The sequence below is a fragment of the Spermophilus citellus genome, assembly GCF_964194105.1.
Source record: "Spermophilus citellus genome assembly, chromosome: 5".
NCBI lineage: Eukaryota > Metazoa > Chordata > Mammalia > Rodentia > Sciuridae > Spermophilus > Spermophilus citellus.
Window position 1 is genome coordinate 155,677,442 of NC_138186.1, and position 13,221 is coordinate 155,690,662.

General features: G+C 31.3%; 1 protein-coding gene across 8 annotated transcripts in view; it reads left to right on the forward strand.

Moving 5' to 3' along the window:
- The window catches only part of STXBP5 (syntaxin binding protein 5), a 179,732-nt gene that overhangs the window by 134,891 nt on the left and 31,620 nt on the right, over positions 1-13,221 (forward strand). For 5 of the 8 annotated variants that reach the window (XM_081296620.1, XM_081296621.1, XM_081296623.1 and 2 more), the window contains 4 exons: positions 4,601-4,651; positions 7,945-8,184; positions 11,973-12,342; positions 12,640-12,805. In XM_081296620.1, the coding sequence (XP_081152746.1) occupies positions 4,601-4,651; positions 7,945-8,184; positions 11,973-12,342; positions 12,640-12,805 (827 nt within the window). Of the gene's footprint in view, positions 1-2,313; positions 2,359-4,600; positions 4,652-7,944; positions 8,185-11,972; positions 12,343-12,639; positions 12,806-13,221 lie in introns of all 8 variants that reach the window. The other 3 variants (XM_081296618.1, XM_081296622.1, XM_081296619.1) reach the window with 1 other exon arrangement.

The following is a 13,221-nucleotide window of genomic DNA, read 5'->3' on the forward strand; positions in this document are numbered from 1 at the left end:
AGGGGTGAGAGTTGAAGAATATACCATGGAAGGAAAGAAAAACAGATAACTTGTCTTCTAAGAATTCATTTAAATCTTAAGTCTTTAATTTGAAAGTTGCAGTGGAACATGAGCAGTTTCAAAGCATGTACAGAAGTTTCTTGACAAATGAAGTGAAATCAGCTGTCAGAGTAACTGGATTGGCATATGTTCCTGAGCATCATAAAACTGAATGAAGTCTGCAACTTCCTCATCATGACATTATACCCAATTGTGGGAATGATCCATGAAGGCTGACCAGAAGAGGATCTATCTTTTATGGATTTGCCATCAGGAAGGGTGACCAAACAGCCTTGAAAATAAGTATATTCCCCAGAAGTCACAAAAATTAAAAGATACAAACTTTTAGCCTGAAGTTCAATTTAGTCCTTAAGTTTAGAACAGCTTTCTACAGAAAACAGCCAAAAACTGATCAAAATATATGAATCTGTCATTTTCAAATATTGAAAAACAGGCATTCTAGAAACATTATCCTTAAGAAAAAAGAGAAGTAAGTACCACAGTCTTCCCAGCTGTCTGGCACAGAACATCTGTTATTGCAGAACAGGGTGCATAGAGCCAAGGTAGAATTGAAATTTGACCAGCGTAGGAGGCAGATTGGCTACTCTAGGCTACTGTTGTGACTAGAATTTGTAGGGCATATAAAACAGGAACAGTTCAGATGATAATTTTTAGAAATCTGTGTATCAGATTCTGGGAAATGTAAATGTGTGTTTGGAAAGTACTGATTTAAGCCAGTGATCTTAAGTCTTCATCATAAGAAGAATAAGACTGTGTTAGATACTGCACAGTTCTGCCTGTCAATTAGCAAGCATTTAGTTAAATGCCTATCACTCAAGGAAAACCTTTACAAACACATTTATAGCAGAAGTTTTAACTCTAGGAATTTAAATTCCCTCCCAATCTGTCTTCCCTTCCTTCATGTCATCATTCCTCCTATTTCCTTATCTCCCTCATCCCTCAAGGCATCCATGCAAAATAGGGAAGTTATATTCAGAGGTAGGGAATAATCATTCTGGCTTCATATTTTTCACCTACACTTCTTCATATGTATGTGTATGTGTATTGTAGAACAAGCTGAACTGATCTGTGGTGGGAAAAGTGTTTATTTTGAAGGGCAAGAGCAGGGATTAAGAGGGAAGCACCATGTATGACTTTGGAGATGATGGTCATGCCCTAAGAATTTGAATTATACAGGTATATACATTGTCAAAACAGTGAACATACTTTAAGATACATAATTTATATAAATTTTACCTCAAAACAAAAATGTTGTCAACAAAAAAATGTTTAGAAAAATACTGTCAACAAGAATCTTTTTAATGCAAAAGAACAGAGTATATTTTTTCACCATTAGCATAGACTGTCTGAACATAGTGTAAAAGTAGTGTGTATACTGTGACTGAAGTGTTTTTTGCTTGTTTGTTTATTTGTTTTTTGTTTGTTTGTTTTTTTTTTTTGATCATTAATTCTATCAGAGTCTAGCTAGCTCACAGTCTCAGATAAGTGTTTCAGGCTAAGATTAAAAGCTTAATGCACTGTACCTTGTGCTTGCCTCAGTGAGTAGTACTTACTATACTCCCTTGAAGTTGTCTCTTCTAATTGACTCAGCTCCTGGTGAGGAAGAAGTATATCCCTACCCCCTATCACATTCTTTTCATGGAACAATAAATATTGAATAAGTGAATTAATAATGGGACTGTCTTAGTCCACATCTTGATATAACAAAGATTGTTCTCAACTCATCAAAACAATTCAATTTTTAAATTATTACTTGTTAGCTGGAATTAACACAGACTAACAAAGATGAATTCTCTAATGTATTTTTACCATTTCAAGTTCTATATTCAAGGAAATTGCTTAAATTTATACCCAAATAGTAATGTGGCTTAAATTTCTGTCATTTGAACACTGCTTGAGTTAGTGGCTGGGTTATGGATCTGTAATTGCAAAGTACTTCAGGAGGAAATAATGAATATGTTACATGATTAAAAGTTGTTTGTGACATTCATAATAAAATATATTCTAAAATCCTCTTAGTGTGGTTTTAACTTCTCAGTATAAGTAAAATGTTGAAATGAGAGCACCTATTATTTAAAGGTGATTATTTGTATTCAGTATGTTTATACAATAAAGAAATTAAGTATACTGCTAGGCACAATTTTATTCTGTTGGGAGGTATCCATGTAAAGTTTCTAGTAGAAATCCTAACAAAGGTCAAAAGTATATACTTATAAAATTCAATTTTTTTGAATTTTTTTTTTTTTTGTTCAGGAATCTGTCTGGTTAATGAAAACATCAACAGAAACATTTCTAATGGTAAAATATTCACTTAACATATTCTAATATATTTAAAGAGGGATAAACTTGTTACTCATAAATTACTCAGGTTAAATCACTTGGCTATGTTTAGCCATATATCAAATTTAGTTTTTGAAATTTGAAAGCTTGAACTCAGAGTGATACATTTCATTCTGTACTTTTTGTCCTAAAGGTTTTGTTTTGTTTCCCCCATTTTTTGTTATCTTTACTTTGAGCATTACCATAGAATTAAAATGAAGGGATACTAGTTTATTTGCAAGCACATAATAGCTTATTTTTATAGTGTTTTGCAGTTTATGAAAAATCCATACTCATTTTATTAATAATATATAATAACTAACATTTATTAAATCATTCTGTGTGCCAGATATTATGTTCAGTTGCTTACATCATTTCATATAATTCTCACACTATCCTCATTTTATAGAAGAGGAAATTTGAGGTTTAGAGAAACAAAGTAATTGGTCTAGTGCTACAGACCTAGTTATTGGTTGAATTGGATTTGAACTCAGCCAGCTGATCCCAAACCCAGTTCTAACTACCACACTTCCACATTTTATAAGATAGATATTAAAACTTGTACAAGAAATGTTTTTCTTGGCTCACTATATGTGCATTACTGGACTTCAGGAATTTGTCTTGGTTCCTAGCCTGAAGTTGCTTATAGTCTAGGAACTTGGCCTCTCAAACCATAGAAATGCCTCTCAACCCAAAGTCTCAGAAGTTCCGAATCAGAATGTGCATATCAGGAAGATTCCTAAGTGGTGGATATGCACATTCAACTCTGAAAGGCTCAGAACAGTTTACACAGGTGGCATCATATCATTTGATTCTAAAATCTTTGTGCCAGATTGATTTTCTACTTCAGCTGCCTACACATTGTATAGATAATATCACTCTATGTATATTTGACCTGTTATATTTGATAGAAACCTCTAAATTCAGTGTTCAATATTACCTTTTTGAGAACTGTTGTAGGCTGTATCTCTTTAAAATTATATTGTATATCAAATACAATTTGAAATAACATCAAATATTTTAAATTATATTGTATGTCAAGATGAGAGATTAACTAACCATACATTTTATTTGGCTATTATAACTTTATATTACATCTTTTCTTAGCTGAAATGTACTAAGTTGTTGAAAATGGCATGACTGATGAATAAGTTGGACCCATTGTTGTTTGTTAAAGGATACTAACTAGATTATGAAGTTTAGAAGTAAAAAGGTGATGTCACACCCCACCCCATTCCTTTCCAGTCTGCCTAATGCCGCTTTCCTAACACTGGATTTGTCGTTTTTTTAGATGTGGAAGTTATGTACTATGACTGGATTTCTCTTTGTTTACATGGCGCCCTTATTGGACTAGCAGGGTCTGTGCTTTAAATATCTCCTAACAGTCCAAAGTTTAACCCAATATGTGCATTCATGTATTAACAAACACATGCTTTTTCAAAATTTCATATAGGGAGCACTATTTTGTTACGCATGCACTACCACTAACATGATAGATATAATGTTGGACAACTCCTAACTTTTAAACTCCTTCCCAGATTAAGATAATAACTGATTTTGAGGATGGAAAGTGAATTCCAGTAAGTTTATGCATTAGCTTTTAGTTTTTATATTACTACATAAAAACACCTGTAGTTTATATTTAATAACATTACTTGGGTTTTGTTTTGTTTTGTTTTCGCTGAAATGTGAATGGAAGTATTTATTTATATCAAGTAATATCGAATCGTATTTTAAGATATAATCAAACTTTGATTTGATTGTACATATAGGTTTGTCCTATATTCCAGAAATTAACTTGAAAAAAATGAGCTCAATAGCTGTGAAGATGAGGAACTGAAAAGATTTTCTGTTACAAAAGATTTGTCTTATGCTTCTGTTGTCCTTATTTGCAACATCTTCCTTCTGAGAAATGACTTTTCTACTCTTAGAAAAGTCTGACCTTTTCCCATAAACCTAAGCAATAATTGAATGTTAAAATTTAAAAGGATTCCTTGAAGTAAGACTTTCAAGGACACAAATATATTATGTCAAGTAAGTACAAACTTTTAAAAGTTGAAAGTAAGATTTACTTTCCACTCCTAATATTATTAATCTTATTTTAATTATTGTAGCATCTAGACTTAATAACAAAAGTATTCACTTCTGTCTTGAAAATCAGTTGGTATTAATCAAAGAACAAATATTTTTCAGATTTTTTAAAGTGCATTTTATTTTTCAGCAAAGATGTCAAGGAAGTTAAGCTTACCTACTGACCTGAAACCTGATTTAGGTAAGTAAAATAAATATCTGAAGAAATTGAACTCTCTATTATAGAAAAAGGGAAGAGAAGATTTAAAACTATGATTGAGATTTTTCAATGAAAATAAAGTTTAAAATGGCTATTTGAGAATTAAGCATCTCTTGGAACAGTCTTCAGGAAACTCTGCAAATTATAACACAATTATAGTACAAATTCAAGCTAATCTAGATAGTGTATTTCCTCACTCATACTTTATATTAAAGAGAAAAAAACTAAAACAATAGTGTGCAATTTCAGGTTAATTTTTATTAATCATAATTATATTCTATTTACCTTTATTGCATATGGCATTGTTTTGATTCGGGAATATGAATTTTTGTTACATACAGCTCTGTGTTGGGAGGAGACAGTGATATACACAAGTAGAATGTTCTCAGTGTCTGGGAGGTAGCATGAAAGCAAAGATTTTGTGACATCACTTCTATTAGCTAGAACTGGATAGAGGCATTAATGATAAATTTAATCTGATTTTAGATATGCCAGAAAGATCATATGCCAGAAAGATCATATTCATGTACTTTTCTGGCATCTGAAGACTGAACTTAGCTGCTCAAAAATAACTGTAAACCTCGAGTTAAGATGATATTGGTGATAAAACTGTGCATAGTTGTCTAACAGAACATTTTAGACTTGAACTGGGGCTCAGATCCTGATTCAACCATTTACTAGCTTTGTCATCATGGGCAAGCCATTTAACTTCTGTGTGCTTTACTTAATTGTTTGTTAAATTGTGATGATAATACTTTTCAAGGTGATTATGTATGTTCCTTAGTACATAGTATTATGACAGTAACTGACATGTTAAGCTGTACTTAATTTTAACATTTTTCATTTCTGTTCTGCTTACTTGAATTATTAAAATTAAGCATGCTATTCTATTTGTTTAGCTTCCCAGTTGCTGAAATTGAAATCACAGACTCACAATACCTAACTTAATAGGAGAAAGTGGAAGTTGTAATTCATGAACTACTAAAAATTATGATGTGTTTTTGAACAGTTTTAGGTAGAAAATTAAATAACCAACTGATACCTAGCAGGTGTAAGTCTGATTCCTAGTCATTACATCTTCTGTTGACTTAGCCTTAGTTTCTTTGGTAATTAATTTTATAGATAACTCATATAATAAAAGTATAATTATAATTTATGATGTTATGTAGTCAAATTAATCCTTAAATTCAAACACTGTTCCTTTGGCCTATGAGTTAACATTTAAAGTTTAGGTTGTTGTAAATTGTCTGTGTGATTTTAGTAAATATCAGTAAGAGTTTTTTCACAGATTAGTTTACATTGAAATTAATATTATCAGATTTTCTTGTATCATTATCTTCCATTGTTATCACTAGGTCACAGCTAAAACTATGTGTCTATTTACCTTTTATGTGTATGCTTTATTTAAGTAAGAAATATATTTATCATTAGAAAATAAACATGAAATTTATATCATTATACTAAATCACAAGTAAATAAATATTTGGAATCAATATATGGCAAACTCATTTGATAATGAGCTATTTATTTATGGAGAGTTGTTTTATTAGATAATTTATCAATTGTCTGTTTGTATTTCAGAATACTTAAAGCTGGGTATTTTATAAAGAGGTTTATTTAGCTCAAGTTTCAGAGATTCAAGAGCATGGTACCAGTATCTTCTTGGCTCTGGTGTGGGCCTTCTGGTTATATCACAACATGTTAGATGGCATCATGGTAGAAGTGTGTGTGTGGAAAGAGAGATCATATGGTAAAGCAGGAAGCCAGACAGATTTAGATGCAATTCTTGTTCTTTTTGTTGTTGTTTTCTTTTTAGCTATACATGAATGCATTTTGACATATTATACATACATGGATTATAACTTCCCATTCTTGTGGTTGTGCATGATGTGGAGTTACACTGGTTGTGTATTCATATAAAAGCATTGGAATGTTATGTCTGATTCATTCTACTGTCTTCCTATTTCAATCCTCCCTCCCTTCCCTCATTCCCCTTTGTCTAATCCAATGAACTTCTATTCTTTCCAATCTCTGCCCCCTTATTGTGTGTAATGGGCCACAAATCAGAGAGAACATTGTACCTTTGTTTTGGGGGGGACTGGCTTATTTGACTTAGGATGATAGTCTCCAGTTTCATCCATTTACTGGCAAAATCCATAATTTCATTCTTTATGGCTGAGTAATATTTCATTTTGTGTGTGTGTGTGTGTGTGTGTGTGTGTGTGTGTGTACACATCACATTTTATTTATCAATTTATCTTTTGAAGGGTACCTAGGTTGGTTCCAAAGCTTGGCTATTATGAATTGAGCTACTATAAAAATTGATGTAGCTGTCACTATCATATGCTGATTTTAAGTCCTTTGGGTATATACCCAGAGTGGGATAACTGGGTCAAATTATGGTTCCATTTCAAGTTTTCTGAGAAATCTCCATACAGCTTTCCAGAGTGGTTGCACCAATTTATAATCCACCAACAATGTATGAGTGTGCCTTTTTTCCCCACATCCTCACCAACATTTGTTGTTATTTATATTCTTGATAATCGCCATTCTGAGTGGAGTGAGATTGAATCTCAGTGTAGGCTTCAGAGTGACCACAGAGAAAGGAACTGAAGTTGAGGGAAGATTTATTTGTATAATTTTCAAATATTCCTGTCATTACAGAAAGAACTAAGTAAAAGGAATATGCCTGATATTGAGTATATCTCAGATATCAGTTATGCATTTTGAAGAAAAATGCCATAGATGAATGTTGATTACAGTTAATATGGCTTTCAAGAAAAATGGAAGCTAAATTTTTATTTATTAAAAGCACTCATATGGTGAGACTGAGAAAAACATACTAGGCTCGCCTTCAGGGTACTTCTAAATATATTTTTCTAATATCTAGAAAATTGAAAAGACCTTCACTTTTCTGGTTCTACCAAATCATGAATTGTTAACAAAGGAAGAAACAGCATCTTAAGAACAGAAGGGGGTAAGAACTAAGCTTATAAAAGCAACCGGTGTGCCAGACATCACATTCAGAAATTCACTGGGATTCACCCAGCTCAGTTCTGAAAACTGTGGATTTACTTATTTATATTTTACATTTACACAAAAGGGAAATTTTACAAACATAAAAAGTAAATTATTTTCCTTTTGGTTTAAAGGAAATAATAGTAAATATGCCATAGTTTTGATTTTTTGAAGGTTTAACTATTTGACCAAATTTATAACAGAAAAGTGTGATATTTTATAATAAGCAATCGCAACAATATTTTAAATCATTTCAGATGTGAAAGATAATTCCTTCAGCAGATCACGGAGTTCAAGTGTCACAAGCATAGACAAAGAATCCCGAGAAGCAATCTCTGCTCTTCATTTCTGTGAAACTTTTACTCGAAAGGCCGACTCGTCCCCTTCCCCAAGTCTGTGGGTTGGAACAACGCTAGGAACAGTGCTTGTCATTGCACTGAACCTTCCCCCAGGAGCAGAGCAAAGACTTCTTCAGCCCGTGATTGTTTCTCCAAGTGGTATGTATGCTTTTAAGCTGCACTTAGAATTATAAGTATGATTTGCTATGATTTAATTAGAAGCTTTTGCCCTACCTTATTGAATTGGTCTAAGAATTCTAAAATGTAAAGAAAATGAGGAGAGTGATAGTTTTATGTTTTTAATGAAGGAATACATGGAACAAGATTTCAAATACCATTGGAACAAGATTTCAAATACCATTATATAGCTGTTCTACATTTTTTAAAATTCTACAGTCATGTATTAAGTGATTAGTACATAAGAAAATGAAAAAAAGATTGTCATTACAGTAAGATATTCCTAAAGCCTTAAAATTTTATTCTACAGGCAAAAAAAATACTATGTATTTGGAGAAGAAAACTGAACTTGGCTGTTTTTAATCTCTAAACATGAAATCTGAACTATGGCTTATTTTAAGTGCTTTTGCTTAGGAGAACAGGAGTACCATTAATAGGAGTGTCATGAGAAGAAAGTAGTGGTTTATTTAATGATGTCATTTGATTTTACATAGTGAGACACAATGGGAAGAAGGTCCAGTAAACATAGAAGTGTATTTCCAAGAGAAGCGAGGACAAGAGTTGAGACAGGTGTGGGACTGGCCACAGGGAAAGTAGCTACAAATTAGAGAAATATTCTTCAAAGAATTAGGAAAAAGTGACTTAATAACAGACTTTTTAAAAAAATTGATCTTTGTATATTAAAAATTAGTTTGGGGTTTTATCAAATATGTCTATAGTTTATTATATCTAGAAATAACTGAGAAATCTGGTTTCTTTACTCATTTATTGATCACCCTAATAGAGACTACCATGACTTTGCTGGTTTATGTATCTCATTTCTATAGCAGATTTTATAGTTCTTAGAATTTAGAATTGAAATGTAATTATTATTCTAATCCTCAACCAAACTGTATTTACATTGAGTAAGTAATTTGATTTATTTATTCAATAAATATTTGAATATATAATGTACACATACTTGTAGATTGAAGAAAACAGTTTAGATAATATTGGCATTTCTACTAATCACTAGTAAATGACAAATATTTATGTAGGAACAAAAAAGCCTTGAAAGATGGAAATCAAAATATTGACAGGAATTAACTGGTTCATCGAACTTAGGATAATTTTTACTTTTCTCCTTTTACTAATTTGTAGTTAATAAATTTTCTACAACAAACATATATCTGTTTCTGTTTCCAGTAAGCAAAAATGAAGGAGAGGGATTCAATATAGATCATTTACTATTAACTATACAAAAATATTCAAAATATTCCCTGAATTGCAATAAAATCAAACTATTTATAAAGTTTCTTTGATACAAAATAATATGCATTTGCAAAAATAAAACTAAAAGTTTCTTTTTTATATTTTTTGTTTTTATTAGTGTATTTTAATTATACATAATAGTGGGGTTGGTTGTCATATATTCCTGTATGAACATAACATAATTTGCTCCCATTCATTCTCCATTACTTCCCTTTTGCTTTATTTTTAGGGATGCCGTTTTCAAAATATATTAGTGATGCTTATATCATCTGTATTAGAACTGTGAAAGAGCTATTTTTTAAGCAGATGGGTTTCCGTGATTATGAATCTAAAATTATCTACTGTGCCCCCTTTTTTTTTTTCTTTTCTTTAAGAGGAAAGTCCATTACTCTGCTGTGAAATGTGCTAAACTCTCACCAACTATAGGGCCATTCAAATGTTATTTAGGGCCATTTCTGGAAGATCTATGTACTAGAACCATGTATGTGCTAAAAACAGCTCCCAAATTAACATGGATAATTCACCTAACCTCATTAAGGCTTTAAAGCTGGAAGAACTCTTGGGGTGAACAAGAGTAAAATAAGAGGTCTTGTGGGGGTGGGGAGTTAGCTTTAGAATATGCTTTTAGGTAATAGTGATTAAAGTGGTAAGAGTATAACTGCTGTTTCTCATATTTTTCTACCAAACTATTTAAAATAACCAGCTAAATTATCTACTTATCAAACCTAGACTGGAAGCTGTATTTACTAGATATAGCAAATAAAAATATAGAATGCCCAAATTTTAATTCCAAAAACAAATACCTTTTAAATGTAAGCACATCCTGTATTTAGAAAGATACCTAGTATTAGGAACATACTTTATTAAAGTTTTTATTTATCTGAAATTCAAGTTTAACTTCCTGCTGGCAGCCCTACTGTGCAGCAAACATATATTTGTAAAAAATAAAAAGAAAGAAAGAAAGAAAGAAAAAATATATTTTCTCCTAAGAAAAAATTTGAGAGAACCTCTCATTTTCTTTTATTCTTATTCTCTTTCTCTTAAAATTGGTAGAAAATAATATATGGAAAAAAATTTTGCAGATAGAAAATATTATGTGAATATAAAGTAATAATATATGAAAATCATTTTTTAAAAGTTAGAAAGATTAAATTAGTTCTACATCCTCCATCTATTGGACTTTTATGTTCATTTAATGTACTTAGAAATTACAAAGCACATGTGTACATTTTTCAGGAGGATGCCACTAATTAAAGCAAATCAGTCAGTGTAACCCCAAAATCAAGACTATAAACTGACAAAAATAAAACTTTGAATGTATCTGATACTTACTGGTGAATAACTTAAAAAGATATTATGATTTATATATAATGTTTAGAAATATATGGAATAATCATTTTCATTATTATTAGAAATGAAAGGGAAACCACATGTATACTTTTAAATTTTCTAGTAGCCACATTTAAAAAAACAGTTATCAGGCTAAAAAAAATAAAATAAAATATGCTCCATAAACAATGGAGCTTTTATTCAGCTGTAAAAAAAAAATGTCATTCACAGGAAAATGAGTAGAATTTGAAAGCATTAAACGAAATAAGACTTAGAAAGTCAAGGGTCCTCTCATGTAGAAGTTAGAAAGAAGAAAAAAGGGAAGCTGTCTTATGAAAATAGAATGGAGAACAGTGGTGTAGAAGAAGAGGAAGGGAGCAGGGGAGGGAAAGGGGAGGTACTGGGGAATTAAATTGGTCAAATTATGTGCATGTATGAATATGTAACAACAAATCCCACTATTATGTATAATTATTATGCATTGATAAAAAAGACAATGTTTAAAATAAATAAGTAAATAAAATTGATTTTTTATTGAAAAAAAATAAAAAAACTAAAAAAAAACAGGTAAAATTAATTTTAGTAACATTTATAAAGCCCAGTGTATCAAAAATACCATCATTTCAGCATATAATCTATATTTTTAAATTATTGAAATATTTTTTATTTTTTTTTTCTTTTGGTACTAAAGTCGTCGTGTCTAGCATCTGTTTTATTCTCATTGCACAGCACAATTATCTACCACAGTTTCGACAGTTCCAGTGTTCTGAAGCCATATGTGGCTAGTAGCTGTCATACTGACAACATAGCTCTAGAAGCCATATGCTATCAATATGTTCTCATATGCATTGGTAGTGCACTTACCTGAGTATAAAAGGAGACCATAGTTCCAGATACTCAGCATACCATTGTTTATTAATCTATAGGTTAGATATATGTTTACAAAGTCTATCATTGTAAATTATCAGCAGCATTTATCTATCTGGGATATGTAGTATTGATATATTTTTCCAAACTCACAAGTTCAAGCATAAATATAATGCTTGAAATTTGTATCCTATAGGTGACCCAGTGCATAATTTCAATGTAACATTCATTCAGCATACTCTTGAATGTCTACTTGGTGTCAGAGTTAGAATAAGCATATTTAATAAAATATTTCAATTATTTACTAAACTTATTAATTTTAGGTACTATATTGAGACTTAAAGGTGCAGTCCTGAGAATGGCATTTCTGGATACCACAGGCTGCTTATTGCCACCTGCATATGAACCCTGGAAAGAACATAATGTTCCTGAAGAAAAGGATGAAAAAGAAAAATTGAAAAAACGGCGACCTGTCTCAGTATCTCCCTCCTCTTCTCAGGAAATTAGTGAAAACCAATATGCAGTGATATGTTCTGAAAAGCAAGCAAAAGTAATCTCACTGCCAACCCAGAACTGTGCTTATAAGCAAAACATTACAGAGACCTCCTTTGTGCTTCGTGGAGATATTGTAGCATTGAATAACAGCATCTGCCTTGCATGTTTCTGTGCTAATGGCCATATTATGACTTTCAGGTAAGAAAGAGTTTTTTAAAGACACATACAGCATTTCTTTCCCCAAATCATGTTTCAGAATTATATTTATTTTAAAAGAAATGCTTTTTTATTTATAGTCTCATACACTATCACTATTTTCATTCGGTTAATAGTGAACAAGTATAGGAGGAAAACAGATCATTCTTTATTCCCACTAAAGGTTATAAACTAAATCATAAGATTTTACAAGTCCCTGCCATTTTTAACTTCTGTATTACTCTTTCACGACTTAAAACCTGTCGTATTTATTGTTAATAAGTTTTTAATTTTTTCAAGTTTGCCAAGTTTAAGGCCTCTGTTGGATGTGTATTACTTGCCTCTCACCAATATGCGGATAGCCAGAACATTCTGCTTCACCAACAATGGACAAGCATTATATCTTGTTTCACCTACAGAAATTCAGAGACTTACATATAGTCAAGAGACCTGTGAAAATCTTCAGGTAAATAACAAATATTTTACTGTGATTTCTTCAGAGTTAATCTATTCTATAAAGGCCCTTATGCTGTCTGTTTCTTTCTCTCATGGGAGTGTACAAATGAGCCTACTTGAGAAAGTTCAAAACTTTTTTGTTAGACTTTCAGAGCACTATTTTGAAACACCTATGATAAAAGCATCTTTATACAGAGAATTCATTTTATTGATCCATATTTATCTTTTCAGAGATAGAAAAGAAATATGAAAAACTATATATATTTTATACCCATTGCCCACATGCACATATGTCCTTTTTAAACAAGTAGTTCAATGTGAAAATAATTATATATTTTAGGGCAAATTGTGTGATTCCTTTTTATATATTCTATATACACAAGGATATTTATACCTAAAAGAAAAGTATCAGTTTTTCTCTGAGTG